Source organism: Haplochromis burtoni, unplaced genomic scaffold, assembly GCF_018398535.1.
Source record: "Haplochromis burtoni strain Fernald_Lab_line unplaced genomic scaffold, NCSU_Asbu1 Contig_205, whole genome shotgun sequence".
NCBI classification, from domain to species: Eukaryota; Metazoa; Chordata; class Actinopteri; order Cichliformes; family Cichlidae; genus Haplochromis; species Haplochromis burtoni.
In genome coordinates, this window is record NW_024582566.1 from 722,379 (window position 1) to 739,090 (window position 16,712).

The 16,712-nt window shown below is 42.4% G+C and overlaps 1 protein-coding gene across 2 annotated transcripts in view; it reads right to left on the reverse strand.

Moving 5' to 3' along the window:
* LOC102290454 (diacylglycerol kinase zeta) overlaps positions 1 to 16,712 on the reverse strand; it is a gene marked incomplete at its 5' end in the record, with an annotated part of 49,943 nt that overhangs the window by 803 nt on the left and 32,428 nt on the right. For both annotated transcript variants that reach the window (XM_042226290.1, XM_042226289.1), the window contains 8 exon segments: positions 1 to 1,973; positions 4,620 to 4,719; positions 5,063 to 5,099; positions 5,365 to 5,485; positions 5,731 to 5,771; positions 8,202 to 8,251; positions 10,920 to 10,976; positions 12,016 to 12,105. In XM_042226290.1, the coding sequence (XP_042082224.1) occupies positions 1,857 to 1,973; positions 4,620 to 4,719; positions 5,063 to 5,099; positions 5,365 to 5,485; positions 5,731 to 5,771; positions 8,202 to 8,251; positions 10,920 to 10,976; positions 12,016 to 12,105 (613 nt within the window).

A 16,712-nucleotide genomic window follows, 5' to 3' on the forward strand; every position in this document is an offset into this window, starting at 1 on the left:
CATCACTGTGCCAACGTGTAATTACTCATTTAAAACATGTTTAAAAACAACACCTTTTCTTTGTTAGGGGACGGCCTAATAGTTACTGCACTTTAAAATACACAGAAACAATAATAAAGATGAAACTAAGGAAGCTCTCGATGAGCTACGTCTTCATTTGCAGTCGCAAACCGCTGATGAAATCAATGTTACTGATGTAAATATTCCAAAATATATTTCTTAATTGCTCCATCTGTTATATCTAATTAGATTTGTTTAACTTAAATCGATTTGATCTAATTTGACATTATTATACTTTAATATAACACCTCCCCCACAGTCACTGAATGAAAAACCACTCTAATCACAGCTTTTTCAGTCAATGGTTTTGGCAGACATGCTTGCGGTGAATCAACTTTATTAACAGGAATGATCAAAGACGTGAAGGCTTTAATTCTAGATGTGTTAAATATTGAGGGCCTTATGATCCAGGTCTTATAATAACAGTCAGTGTTGTGTGTTCTACCAAACCACGATCACAGCAGTGGTGACAATGCGCAAACAACACACATCAGTTCTGCGCGTTAAACCGGGAAAGGACTGCGTCTCCAGTAAAGCCTCGACTCATTGGTGGTTTCCTGCAGGTTCTGTTGGGGTACTGACGTCTGCGACACGCACAGCACTTCCTGTGCCACCTACTGCAGCAGCAGCATGCGTCTGCCAATCCACTGTTACGTCCATTCAATACGTGTGGTTATTTGTGCTGAAATTATTCAAGAGGAATCACGAGGGTGGTGCCACCAGTTTGAGTTTTGTGGCTATAAATGAACACATCACCATCATTTATGAAACAAAAGCACAGAACTGGAAAATATTTTAAGGCTTAGTTCAAGTATTAATCTAACAGCATTTATACTGATGACGCCAATAACCTTGATAAAATGAACTGGAGGTATTCATGGTCCCAAGAGGATGAACACTTGTGGTTTTGACCAACTCTTCTTTTCACCAGTATCCAGCCCTGCGAGGCCGAGGCTGCTCTGCTCTCAGTGTCCTTGTTGGACATTCAATAAATGTTAAAGCGGAGGATGTTGGACATGTTGAACGTGTCGTCCTAACACACATTCGTGAATTTGGTAGATGTAAAAGTTTTCTGTGTCCTTCAATATTCAAATTCAAATGAATTAAAAGAAAATGAAAGAATTCGACACTGGAAAATGTTTAATTTCTTCATGCTTTGTATCCTGTTAACATCAGGTTACAATATGCGTCTACGAAGTGTGTGTGGTTTTTATCCAGCTAGTGATTCGGATGTTTATTAGTCACATGTGTATTTTACTACAAAGAACTTTGGCCTTGAACGCGTCAGCAGGACATTTAACTTTTTAATCATCAGTCTGCATCCTGTGTGATCTATACACATGCAGTGTCTGTAGTTTCTGACAGTTTTAGGTTTTGTGTTTGTTGTGTATTTAATAATCACAAGAAATAAAGTAAATCATTACCATATGAACATGACTCTTCAAAGCCCCACCCACCCCGCAATCCCCCAAACCGATGTTCCAAGTCAGAGAATTTCACAAAATTTCTAAATCAATATTATTATTCTTACTAAGCTATTTAACATCAAAATATCAAAACGACTTAATAAACTTCTGAAAATGTGCGTCGCTTCACCGCAGTTAACGCCAGCCCTGCTATTTAAACCACGTTTGGCACAGCTTCACTCTCCACCTGTTTTTGAGGGCTGTCAGCAGTAAACTGGGACCTGTGTCCAGTTCAGCTCGCACAAAGGCATTAAACACGTTGTGTCTGGTCAATATGAGGAAGGAGACAAAACCTTCATCCATGTCCAGTTCAAGGAGAGTTCAAATATTTCAGACAGCCGTCTCCTGATCCTCTCTCTGTATCATCTGGTAATGCTGTCTGTTCTCCAGGTACGCTGCCAGTTCAGCATCTTCAGCCTTCTCCGCCCTGTTCTTAGGAGTATCACCCTGAAGAAGAGACATTACACTCAAAAATGAATATTTTTGTATGACAAAGAGCTTTGTGTTAGCCCACTAAACTTGGTTTGCATTAAACTGTTTACATGATCAAAACAAACAAACAAAACTGTGTGTTTAATGCTGCTCAGTAATGCTGCCTTCACTGTACAGGTTCCTCCCAGTTTCTGAAATGTTGCATTGCATACAAAGAAATGTAAAAGCAGAAAACGAAGCTTTTTAGGAACGTTTCCCATTTGCTTCCCTGTGTCGGCCCAACACAGAGCAACCAGCTCACCAATCAAGACTCAGCAGTGCACTGAAAACCAAAGAACCGAGGATAGAAGCTGCTTTACAGTGTGGGTGCTTCATCTGTGTCGTATTCATGTTGTTGGGACATAAATCTATTTACTTAATTACAATATATGGTAAAAAAAATATGACCGCAACTAGGGCTGGGCGATATGGCCCAAATTCATATCTCGATCTTTAGCTGGATATACGATATATATCTCAATATTTATTTAAAACCATAAAGTACGAACAAAACGAGAGTTCTTAGTCAAAGCTGTGTCCCAGATCTCACATAGGCAGTTTTATTAACATGCAGCGCGGATGTACGTGCAAAACTTATATAAATGATCAGCATTTGTTAAATAATAATGCTCCATAAATAAAATAAAACGATGTTGTTTTTGTGCACAACAAAAAGCTCACAATCGTGCAGTCAAAATGTAAACCAACAGACGCTGAGTGCGATGAGCTGCTGTTCTACTGCGTGACTGACAGCCTGGAGTTTGAAACCCTCTTTGTAACCGTGTCTCTTACAGCTGCCATTTGTGGCCCTTATACGCACACAGTACGGTAACATTACGCTGAAGCACAGCACGTATCACTCCGCTCCTGACAACGGTAGCTGTAGTGCTCCAACAATCCATCAAGCGCTGCAGCTTCGTAGCAAAGTCGTACCAAAACATTTTTGACAGATTGCTGAGCGCCGTGTACATAAAATCGGTTTGCGGTCAGTAAGCACAACCAGAACTCATGCATAAGGCGCGCTGATGATTTTTGAGAAAATGAAAGGATTGTAGTGTGCGGTTATAGTCCGAAAAATACGGTATACGAGTTTTGTAAGGTGATTTGTTTCGGGGCAGGATGCTGGGAGACGGTCTGGGATGCAGCTTGTTTCACACACTCTTCATTTTGCACTTTTGTTGCTGTTGTAAATGGTGAAAATACTGGTAGTGCTACCTGCACGGCCGTGCAGCCCCACGCACGGGCGACCTGCGGTAACTCGTTAACGGAGATTTGTCGGGTTAATGCAGTTACGGCGTTAACGTCATTTTAGAGTAGCACTGCAGCACTAAAATAATAATCTTCAAATGTTTTCTGTTTGCCGAGCAGCTCCTCTGTGATAGCTGCCGTGTCCGTCCTGTCGCTGCCTGCAGGTGAAGCGATGGGGGGGGGAGAGGCAGAGTAACGCAGCGTGGAGACAAAAGTGGACGAAAGAGGCAAGCTTGCAGCTCCACAAGTATAATTATAACGTAACAGACTACATCGACATAAAGGATATTGTCACATCTCATATAAAAAGATATCGATATATTTAAAAACTCGATGCATCGCCCAGTCCTAACCGCAACCATAACAGTGGTCGAGCCATGGGTAGGGTTTACGCTCCAGGAAGAGCCAGAGCCAAGCGGGAGAGAGTCCAAGTGCAGAGACGTTTTAAGATGAAACAAAGTACTTTATGGTGAATGTTAAAACTGCTCTTGTTTCCTCCCCCCTCTCCTCCCCTCAGTATCTAGGTCATTGCTGAGTCCAGTGAGTTAAGAGCTTTTCCTATGCAGTTAAAACCTCCATAGAAAAACTAAAAGAGAAACACATTTGAGACCAGAACACAAACATGTGCTAAAGCCACTGCAATAGTGCCATTTTTGCACTGCATTCACCAAAACGTGCAGTCGTTCATCAGCTCCCCTCTGAAATGCTTCCTGAGCGAGTGTTTCAGATGTTCTCCACATACGTGTTGTTCACTACACATTTGTGTTGGTGCTTTATTCTCTGAAAAGGCAAATTCTAGCTGTGTGGATTGTGCTCCTTCACTGAAACGATTAAAGTAAAGAAGACTCGACGTACTCCGGGGCTGAGAAAGACAAAATGGAACAAAATGTGTGTGAAGCTTTGAAAGGATTTCTGCAGATTGGTCACAACATGCAGTTTTCTTCCTTTTAAACCACTTCGTTGTACATTCACCTGTGTGCTTCAGCACCGTCTTCTTGCATCACCCGACCTCTCTTAAGCTTTAGTCGTGCCTAAAGCTTAAGAGAGGGGTGAGTCACTTATTTACCCAGAAGAGCAGACTGTGCCAGTATACGTCTTTGTGGGAAAATCTACAACCCACTAATTTTATCTCTGTGACTGAAACATCGTCAAGTAACTTTTGGACATCTCCATTTTGCAGCCAGCATCGGTGATACTCAGTATATCCAGTAACGAGGGCAGAAATACTGTTTGTATGTAGTTCTGTCATTGTGAGCTACATGAATCAGGAGTCCGTCTGCAAGTATAAAAAGCAATTTGACACTGACAAAGAAGGAGGGCGTTTCCTTTTTGTTTAACAGAGTCGTGGAGAACTGTAAATGCTACTGAACCTACCAGCAGGTCTGTTTTCATGAGTGAGGCTCCTGCTTCCACCAGATAATGACAGATAGTCCTGTGACACAGCGACGCAGCCTGATGAAGAACCGTTTCCCCACTGGTGGTCCACGATGCAGCACCAGAGAGAAAAGAAGAGAGCAAGCTGTATTTCATGTATGCTGGGAGTGAAACACAGCTGATGAAGAGGCACCCAGCTGATTCTGTTTGGCTTTTATGTTTATTCTCTTTAATGTTTTCTACACTTGTTGGAATGCCAGGCAACAGAAAGAGACCAGAGCTCATTGGCATCATCATCAAAGCTTGAATACAGTCACTTCATTGCAGATAGAGAACACACAAACCTCGTTATTATTCTAAGACTAGTGTTAACATGCAGCCCAAAACAAATCGCCTCAAGTTATTTGTTCCTACTGTAACATCTAAATGTTTCACATACTCACTGTAGTTTTTCAGTGACATCAATCAGCTCACTCGGTGCTGGAAAACAGAGAAGGAGGAGTGACTGTAGAGACACGGGGTTCATCCAACTATGCAAACTGGTTTTTTAACCTTCAGCTTGCAGTATCATCTCATTATTAGCAACAGTGGTGGCAGTATTTTCACAGTCATAGCGCTGTGAGCTTAAAGACGAACGGACGGACGGAGGGATGGAGCTCTGCCACAGCCTGACAGAACTGCACCAGCATGTTTTTCATTACTGTAAATACTAGATCTTCATCTCCACTCGATGCTTTTCTGTTACCATTGTCAAGGATGTAGCGCACCATGTCCTTGCTTCCTGTACTAACAGCATGGTGTAGCAAGCTCCACCCTGACTGGTCCAGGACCGTGAGGTCGGCTCCCCTCAGGTGCAGCTCCTGCAGCTGCAGGTGATATACAGGCGAGATAAACGTTAACAGAAAGGCTTTTTTAACACGATGACAAACTAAATTTGTAATTAAAGTCTAAATGCACCACAGTGAGATGTTAATCCTACTGTTAGCTGTTAACACATGGAAAGGATGCGAAAGGTGTGAGAGAGGTGTCTCAGAGGAACGTGTTTCCATGCAACTTCCTTAAGTTAGCGACGGACTAATAAATAAATCTGCAAACACTTATCAGTACTTACCTTCTTCAAGTCCTTGTTCTTCACACAATCCATTAACATTTCTACGAGACAGAGAGAGAACGCAAACACAAAATCACAGCTTCATTGTCACGTTACAGAAAGCATCTGCATAAACAACCAAACATCGTGTCATCGTGTCCGCACAAAAAACACGTACGGGCAGAAAATTACATCCACGAGGGTCAGAATATTAGAAACAGCATCACAAACAACAGCTTCAGTGCTGTGACACAATAATTATTTTGTATATTTATTACATGGATAATTGGTATATTTACTGAGTCATGTTTGTAGTGATAGCTGGCATTTTCTGTTCTAATGGAAATTATGAAGCAAACAGGGATCAGCCACTCTGTGGCTACAGTGCAGTAGCTGAATGATTAGATAACGCCACAAAGGATCATCACTATATTGAACATCCCCATGAAAACTGTTCGGAGTCGTTACTGGGTGAAACAGTTGGTTGGTGTGTGTCTGTCTACGCCGAGATATGAGATGAATGTTTATTAGGTTGACCTCAATACTTGCTTTCACTCCCTCTCTCTTTAGTAGCTGAGTCCTAATCCAGTTATGTTAGGCTTAGTGTGTGTGTGTGTGTGTGTGTGTGTGTGTGTGTGTGTGTGTGTGTGTGTGTGAGAGAGTGAGACAGAAAGAGAGAGAGGGGTGCAAAGAGTGAGTGAAAGGAGGGGGAGAGAAAGCGAGCAGACTTCAAAAACCTCTAAGAGCGTTTGTAGCTGTAAGACAAATCAAAAACAACACACACACAGTCGCACACACACACAACAAAACCAAACACACACTGTGAATTAAATGAATTTAGCCGAGGGAAAGAATTAAGTAAACCAGAGAAAATAAGATTCAGTCTTACGACACAAGAGAGGAGAAAAGGTAGAAAGAGGACACACAAACACACAAACGCACAAACACTCGCACACGTCACTTGGTCCATTGAACTCTTCAGTTTGATGCAGTCAGCCTGTCTGACCCTTATGGGAGCTGCGTGTGTGCGTGTGGATGAAAGCAGATGTATGCATGTACGCAAGAAAGAAAGCCTGGAGTCACATTTCATTAAAACAAACGGAACGACAACAGGACAAAGCCGAGCCTCACATGTTGAACATCCACTCGCAATCACGCACACAGTGCTGCACCTGAAACTGAGGCTAGTGTTTTACAGTCTGCAGCAGCCATAGAGTCACATCCACTGATGGTTACCGTTTTGCATCACATTAAACTAAATGTGTTCATTTCAGAGTAAAACGCTGGGACATGTTTGCAGAGTGCTGGATTCCTCCACTCTTAATCACAGAGGAGTTGTGACAAATTTGGAATCGTCCGACTGCAGAGCAGAGTCACACTCTTCCCGGTGAAGATGCTGGGATTTCCTGCCTTTGTTTACAGTAAATGGATTTTTGTCTTCCTGGCTGAACTATGAACAGCGACAGAGGGTTGGATGTGGAAGCGTTGCTAACCCCACAACATCATTCCTTTTAATCACATGGGCCGCTGTGGCTCATGAAAGAGAACGTATTTGTAGAATAACTGTTGGGATGCATTATTTTCATTACTGAACGTGAGTAATCCCTCCCTACTTTTATTTGTTGTCCAGTCTTTTTACAGTAAATCCTCTTCCTGACCTTTTGTCAGAGTGACATTCTTCTTCAGGTGTTTTTGGAACTACACAATTTGTAGACTTTTGTTGCCTCTGTTTTTTCTGAACCAGATGCTGAGCATATGGTTGATGTAAAAATACCACAAACAATGGGATACATGATATCCACATTTCTGGCAATTCAGTAGGTATAGCGGCGTAGCTGTAGGTCAGGAGGTCGATTAGAAGGTTGGTGGTTCGATCCCTGGCTCCCTCAGTCTGCATGAGCACGACCCCCCTCTGTGATGCGTCCATCCACAGTGTGTGAATGTTAGCTAGAAGCACTTAAAGCGTAGAAGACGATGCTTGTGTGGCTGAATGTGGCGTGTTGTATAAAGAGTGCAGAATAAGAATCAGTCCATTTTAAAACACGTGACCAGTGGAAATATGAATGTGTCCCTATGCAGCAGCTCACTCTCAACTGGCAATTTTCATGAATAACACTCCTGTATTAGCAGTTATTATTGTTATTAATGATGACTTTAATAACTGACAGCAACAACTGGGTCGTATTCATCTAACACACAAACCTGCTGCCAAGTGAAAACATGCAACAAAGAAACACAAGCACAGAGGTGCTGACAGAAGAGGAAGCCACGGCCACGACTCCCAGCATGCTAGAACGAGTGCAGGCAGAGCGAGTCGGAGGAAATGTGTCAGAGAAGAAAAGAGTCTTTCTTGAGTCTCTTCTCTGTCTTTCACACAGACTTGTCAGGAACACGTTCAGCTCTGTGTGGAGCGAAATGTTCGAGTGAAGGAATCAGACATCATTCAGTCAGGTCCTACAAGTTAAGCCCTGGATACTGTGTGTGTGCATTACCTTTTTCTCTCTCCTTTTCTGTTTCGCTCATCTTTTGGCTCTTTTCCCATCTGGAGAAACAATGACAGCAAACACGCTGATCACCTGTTCAAAATAACTACTGTGTTCTTTCATGGTTCAGTCACACTGTAGTAAAAACAGCACAGCGACCTGCTTTCAGCCAGGAAACATCACTGGCCGCACTGAATCTTTTTGGATTCGGTGATTCAAGTAGTTATGGCAACAATTTCATTACCAAGAGTCTGAGCATGCAACCATCACAAGATGACTGCACAAGGCGCCTGGTCAGAGGCAAAAGTGTCTCCAAACAATCACGGCCTGACTCGGACTGCCTACAAATACACAGACTGCAGCCAGACTAGCAGCAGCGTTCTGGTTTCTGCCTCCAGTCTGAATGTTACTGCTCAGTCAGGTACGAATAGGCTGCATCCCAATAATCATCTGTCAGAGAGCAGGGGATGGCTTATATCTGCAACCTTGAAACCTTTGTCTGAAAACAGTTCAGTTGCTTTGTTAGCTCTTTGTGGAGAGCGATCAGCTGGCCTGGATATTCCATCGTAATTTCATTGAAATCAAAATCGAGGTTTTGGCAGAAAGTGAAGGAATCTTGTTGCTGCCGTTTGGTGTTTAACACTTTCAGTACATATGAATATGAAAGAATAAGGATAAATTATAACAAAGAACAGGTTGGGTGGGTCAGTTCAAGCCGGCAGTGTTTCCAGAGTAAACGTTCAGTCTGCAGAAGGTCAGTCTCTGTGAAGTTTGAGCAGACTCTACATGCCATCCCTCCGTCTCCTCACCTGCTCTGTGCAGCTTCATGCATCTTTAATTCAAAAATAACCCCATGTTATTTCTGGGACACTTTTGAAACCCTCTACTTCCACTTCTGCTGGAACTGCCGTATGATGCAAGCAGTGCTTTGTGTGGGATCAGCTCCAGAGGCAGCATCAAAGCAGGAATGTGATATAACCACGCCCATTGTCTTCGCAGGGTGAAGCATCCTTCAGTATGTTACAGGGCCTTTGGCAGGTGACACAGCTGGATGGCGCTGGAGACTGCGCTCAGGGTAGAACCAGCCAGCGTCGTGTCAGTGATGACGCCTGATTCCCAAACCTGACTTAACAAGAAATGTCTAAAAATGGAGTCCAATAACGAACTCATGCTGTTTCTCTTTCTTCTACCTTATTCTAGCTGCTCTGACCTTTGCTGGTTAACTCCTCCCTCAGTTTTCAGCCGATTTTCACCATTCAAACTTTAAACTGTTCTTCTCCTTCCGCTAATTCCTGCTATATCTTTTGGTGCTCATAACTGTTATACTTTTTGTGCCATTTTCTGGCCCATTTTGCTGAGTAGGACCATATTATCAGTGTGATCACTAGTTTGGCTTGCCGGGCTGAGCCGTGTTTTAGCTCAGTGAGATGAGCAGCCGTTCTCAGAGCGGGAGGCCCGGGTTCGAATCCCTTCAACTTTCTTTTTTTAACTGTTTTCAGCAGAATTTTCAGTTTCTTCACCTGTTATCAGTTACCTGAGAACCAGTTTGGCTCAGTGAGATGAGCAGCTGTGACACCAGGAGGCCCGGGTTCGAACCCTGCTCATGGCAACATTTCCTTCCAGCAGACAGTTTAACTTTTTCACCTCTTTTCAGTACAAATTTCTGCTTCTTCACCTGCAGAATTTTCAGTTTCTTCACCTCCTCTCAGCACATAGTTTTACTTCTGCTGTTTCCACCAGATTCCACTACGAGGCATTCACACTGCATTTTCGCAGGAAATGCAACTTTTTCTAGTTGAATTTATGTTTTTCAACTGATGCCACACATGTTACACCAGTCTGTTAGGAAAGACTTTTTATACTTCCTCATCCAGAAATAAACTGCTCTACTGCAAATTTGTGCGTGTACAAAAATGTTTTTTCCCAGACCGAGAGCCAGTGTGCTGTGTAAACAGAGACTATAGCCTAAGATCACAAGTACAGCAAGTGATCTCTCACACAGCTGTTTAGGGTGCAAAACCACTTGTACTCATTACTCAGTGCGAAAACATTTTAATGAGCACGTTACTTTGTCGCTTTAATGAGTACTATTATGTTTTAATGAGCAGAGATATGTGACTTGACTCAAACTGACTGGTTTCATCATTAATGGATGAAAACTATTAGCAAAACATTAACTCACATCACACCGTCAAGAACAGTCTTCCTCAAATCACATCACACTCCTGAGTGCCCATCATGTCTCCTAGTGCAGCTTAAGTAGAGTTACATGAGGGTTAGAGGAGGACAGCCATTTGTGACCGAGCTACCAAATCAGAAACCTGCCTCATACATATACATGAGAAACTGTAAATGCATCGCTCACAGTTTCTAACGTATATAAAGATAAAGGAGGCAGGCTTCAGAGACACAGAGATATCCTGTATATGATCGACAGGGTTTGTCTGTATTATTGATCTCAGAGTTGTTCTGATTTGGCGCTATACAAATAAAAGTGACCTGAACTGAGTAAAGTGTATTTGTGGACAGCATCACACACACACACTCGGGAGGCTTGGTTTCAACATCAATTATATAAAATCATTTAATACCAAGCTAATCTGGTCCTAACCAAGGAGTCAGTGTGCTATGAGGCGTTCACAGCCTGATGAAAGGTAGAAAAAACTGTTTGTGTAGAGGTATTGTGCACTGATGAAGAGGTTTAAAAGTGTTTTTAAGCATACTTACTTTTGCCTTTGGTTGGTATCCGCAGCTGTTGTGTTGGAACGATGGATACAGCCCGCTCTGCAGAATACATTTAAAAGGTTTCAGTGATGCTAAATAGTAAAATCAATACTCTTTGCTGTAAATAGATGAACACTGTTAAAGCTATACGGCCGGCTTCGATGTGTGTGCATGTTTTATATTTGGAGTAATGGTGTTTGCTGATCGCGTTCATTCATTTCAAGCATCTTGTTAGTAGTTTGAATTTTTATTACATATATTTTTACAAGTGTATATGTGTTTATTCTTTTATTATTGACAAAAGCTTAGAAGAAAATTACATTTTCAAGACTTCGAGATGATGAACTGAACATAATACATGCAGAAATCCAAACATGTGGAAGTTATAATAAATCATTTAAAGAAATATAGATGTTCGTATTCTTTGCATGTGTGATGTTTGTGCAAAGTTTGGTTAAGCTGAGGAGACGATACAGACATTTATACATCCATATACTCTGATCATCATCGCTGTTATCTTCAAGATCAGTCTGTGTTTATCTCGGCATCGTTGGCTGGATGCACCAACAGGGCTTCACAACGTCTGAGGGTTGACGTCAGCATCAGTGATAAACCCAACCTGCTGCTAGCAGAATAGGTCAGTTGTTCTTTCATGTCTTGGCAGTCGGTGGACGAGGAAAATATTCACCGACACGAACCAGAAAGATTTATTTATTTTCCAAGTCAAAACTTAGGGTTAGGATTTGTTTGGGGTTATCACTGATGATGACTTAGACCTCCAACGGTTAGCTTCAACAGTTACATTACCATCCACGCTGTTCTGCTGTGCAGTAACACAACACATGGCCAGATCGATAGAAAAACAACTTTAAGAGGATAAAAAGAGCCACAGAGCTGAAGGGTCTTAGACTGCTTAGACCCTCCTCCTCTTTCTCACTGATTCCTCTGTGGTCATTAACCTGACTATCCCTCATCTCTAGTTCTGGCGAGAGACACTGTTAAAAATATAACCCAGCAAGCTGCAGGCTGGAAGCCAAACAGACGAGAGCTGCGACACCAAACACGTAAAAAACACGGTGCATATTTAAGAGTCACTAACCGGCTGAGTTTGCTGGTCACAGGTTCTTTGTTGTGCGTCAAAACTTCTGCTTCTGTGCTGTCACTGTTCATGTGCTGCCTTGGGGAAGAACTACAGCAGAACACAAAGGAAACAAAGGTAGAGTGAGCATGCAGCCAGGACTTCGTGTTGCCTGGACAGAAGAAAGAGGCACAGTTCACAGATCCACTGAGCTCTGAAGCTTCACATATGCATGAAAACAGCTGCATGTGCATGTGAGATCTCAACAACATCCCTGTGAATATTTGACACAGAGAGAGAAATGATGAACCAGTCATGACTTTACAGAGAGACGTGTTTCAGACAGATCTGAGATTCACAGGGACGTTATGAGGAACAAAACATCTTCAGCCTGTCTGCAGCGTCTTGGTCGGTGTGGTTAAAGAAGTAAACGGTGTGATAATGAGCATGATTGAGGTAAAGGCATGGGTAGAGAACAGAGGAAGGAAGTATAAAGCATTTTAAGGGCTGTAAAAGTAGGACAAGCTTAGGGCAAAGCAAGAAGAAACAGCCGCTATGTGAAATTCTCTGAATTTTCAAAACATATGAAACTGGTAGCAGCCGAGGGAGTCTCACAAAGTCCCAAATCCATGGCACCAAGAGAAAATAGAGAGCACACATAGTGCTTTATCCCAGCACTGATGTGGTTGCTCTACCATTGTTCCCATTTTCCTGAAAAGCAAACCTTTGTGGTCATCTGTGTAATACCAGTTCTCTGAGGTGGGAGCAGCATCATGTTGCTGTATCTGCACAAACTCTCAGCCTGCCTTAAAAACACATTGTTGTGATGTGTTAACATTGTTTTTACTCTACCTCACTGTTAACACCAGTATGATGGCACGATATCCATCAGTGGCATCCAAGCAGGAATCAGTTTAAGCACAGAAGTGTGAGTAAGAGGACTTAACTGACTGTTCATTGATGCAGCAGATTCCTGATGGTTTGCTTCTCCATCAGGTTACATTTGGATATGTTGAGTTGTTGTGTTATTTTTAGTTATCATCAAGCTCCCTTTAGTTTTGAGTCTTTGTCTGTGCAGTCTGTCTTGTCCTCTATCGACTGTTCTCATGTGTCTCTTGTGTTTCATGTCTCCCCAGTCTGTCACATGTTTCATGTCTGTGTTCCATGTTGTAAAGCGTGTGTTGTCATGTCTACATCCCATTATGTTGCCTGTGGTCCATGTTCAGTGTGTTTAGTTTTGCTCCCCCTGTGGCGTCATGTTCATGTGTGTCAGCTGTGTTTCCACTTCCCTCATTACCCTTCAGTGTATTTAAGTCCTCTGTCTGTTTTACGTTTGTATGCAGAGTTTTCCATGTCTTCGTTTTCGCCATTGTGTTTCTGTTTTTCTAACAGAATAAAAGGCTGACTCATCTCACCAGGATAAAGAAGCTTTAGGTTTGTCTGAGGTTAACCAGCTGGTTACTACACTGTGTACCCTGCTTGAACCTACCAAACACAATAACATCTGATCATGGATGATACTGAAAAGTAAAAATCTATGTCAGCAGAATCTTCTTATGTGTGATCAACAGCTGCATATATAAGTTTTGGTCATTTAGGTGAAATGTCTTGTGTAGCAGCCACAGCTCCAAAGCTGCTGCTCCCAGCACAAAACAGAGACTAAAGTCAAGGATTTGAACTGCTCAGCTGTCTTTGTTTATGTTGTTAAGCTCAGCATCATCTTTGTGTCTGTGTCCATCTACACAAAATAGAAACTTTCTTACAACGGTTTTAAGTTTTTCCCACAAAACAGACTCCAATTTTCCAAAGATCTCCAATTCTTGAGCTCCTGATTATGTCAGTCTTGATGCCAAACTGACAGTAAGTGAAGCTTTCAGGTCAAAATTCATTTAAAAAACTAAATGTTTGGTGTGTAGGTGTCCTTCAGTGTGTTTGCCAGAGAGACAGGGGAACGGAGAGAAATAGAACAGAGAAAAGTAATTGTAGTGGGAGGAATAACGCTCACCTCTGGCCCTGCGTGGGCAAACCGCTGTGCTGCGTGTGTGTGTGTGTGTGTGTGTGTGTGTGTGTGTGTGTGTGTGTGTGTGTGTGTGTGTGTGTGTCTAAATACAGTAGATTGGTGCGACTCTGGAGTGCTCTGACATGCATTACGTTTCTCTCTCCATCCACTGTTTTCCTGACTATCTTCCTCCTGAACCTCTCTCTCCCTCACTCTGCCCCTCGATCTCATCTCTCCTCCTCATCCTCCCACTCGGTGCACTCAGCATTGCAAATCAACCCGCCAACACTCACACACTCACACACAGCCAAAGGGATTTACTGTCAGGATCAGCAGGTTGTGTTGCTATGCTTATACTCATGTTGTACCTGTTACTTTATTTACTGCCTCTTTCTGTTCCACATGCAAATGTGTGTTCACAGTTTGTAGCTCACATGGCCACAGCCGCTCAGCTGCCAGGAGAAACAGTAACCAGGGTTTTTGTAACATTTTTTGTAACATTTGTTTGTTACTTGATGATCATAGTTTGTGACTGGGACACATCAGATCACACAAAAGACAAGAAATAGAATTCAGGCTCTCAGCTGCCTTCTAACAGTTTGTTAAAACTAACATTAGTAATGAAATCAGTTCTTTATTAACTAACTAATTATGAGAATCTTCATGGGAGCTCATGCTGCTATAGCTGCATTTTTGTGGCATTTATGATACTGTACGGACGAGAATGTCAATCCAGGATAAAAATGAGTGAAAACCTAAAGTGCTTAGAGTGCATACCACAAGGACTAAATGAATCCCCGGGCGAATCCCTTGCCAGGCCGCCCCTGCTAACCCTCCCCACATTTCTTGGCTGTTTCTATACCGCTGAGGTAAAATGCCAAAAAAGCTTTTTTGATACATCATGGCCATCAGAGGAACTGGTAACAGGAAGTAATAGGCCACAAATCCCAGGCCTACTTAGACAAACGCCAAAAGTCATTTTACAGGCATTTTCCTTCCTTTCATCCAGTACAGAGTCGCAGCAGAGCTGAAGCCAGTCACAGCTGTCACAGGGTCCCAGGGAGGAAGCTGAACAACCCGGGAAGAACATGCAAACTCCACACAGAGGAGAAGCAGCCTGGCGTCAAACCCAGGACCACCTTGTGTGAAGTGACGACCCACTGTACCAGTTTGCACACAGTGCTACACAAAACTGATGTAATCTGTGCAAAGACTGTAAAAACATACAGTGGGTGTGAAACTAGTGAAAAGATGATGAAAGAAACATTGCAATACATGCTTGTATAATAATAAGAAGAATAATAATAATAATTAGTGTTCTAAACATACTGATGTGTATTTGTGCAACACTTGATGAGCAGAAAAACATGACAAGTGCACTGCTCTGTAGAGAATGGATAATAGTCTGAGAGTGAGCATCATATTATATTTGATGGCTAGACATTTATAAAATTAGTTATTTGGATTTTGGAGTGATAGCAAATGCAATTACGCCCACAGTGCTCTACAAAACATTATGTGTTGTTTGTGGCAATTGTTAGGAGTCTAAGTGTTTTAAAGCCCTAGATATGGATTCATCTACTGTCAGCTGGCTTTAACTGGTTATAGTTGCTGTAACTGAAATAATAAATATCTGAGATACTAACCACAGATGTCTCAAATGAATCTGCATGCAAGGACATCTCAGACATCTCTGTTGTTTAGTGAAACAGGCAGCACGAAAGGGTTAAAGCATTCCAGTATTCAGTAAACTGGTTAATTATTTATTATTCATTAGCAGTTTGTTTCTTTGTTAAGTGACTCCAGTAATTATATTTATACATTTTGATTTGAGATATAAATTAAGTTTCATTTGAAATAATCTTTTCCTTTAAAGAGCAACCAATCCTTCAGAGTCAACCCAACACTGTTCCAACACTCTTCTGTTGTCTAAAAACATTAGAAACACTTCATAAAGCCACAGTCTTGCACTAGGTGTCAAGTTACTTCATGATGATGACCATTTACAAGCACTGTATTTCAGCACAATCTGATGAATTTCATGGTTAGAGGGCTTCCTCATACACAACAACCACAGCCAGGTTTGGAGAGGCATCCTCAAGAACTGCAAAGGCCATGGCTCCAACAGTAGCCTCACACTAGCAGAGGAGCTCAACAACTTCTTTGCTCAGTTTGAGACCAAAGAAGTTGATTATCATATAAATGGCGGTAAAAAACGGCAAGATCGTAGACTCATGTTTTCAACCCAGCTGCGACAGTCGCGGCACAGCTCGCCATCTTAAAAAAAGTACAGAGCTGCACGACCGCCCGATGTGCCACAAAGATTGTGTCTTGTGAAACAGGATGTGATGTGAAAATTATCACCAGATACCCGCAACACAAGCGACGCGGCAAGCATGAAAATGGCTGGAGAGAGTTCAACCCCAGGAGAGCTGCTGACCTTGACGGCATCCCAGCGACTGTGGACAAAGCCTGTGCGGATCAACTGGCAGGTATCCTTACCAGGCTGTTCAGCCTCTGACTCATGCCACTGTTCCCACCTGTCTGAAGGCCTCCACCATCATTCCCATTCAAAAGACTGAAATATACACCGTCAATGACTACAGACCTACAGCCCTCACATCAAGTCATCAAGTGTTTTGAGTGGATGGTGTCAACCGGTTTGCTTACTGAGCAAAAACGGTCCATGGAAGATGCCATCACCATCACCCTTCACAGA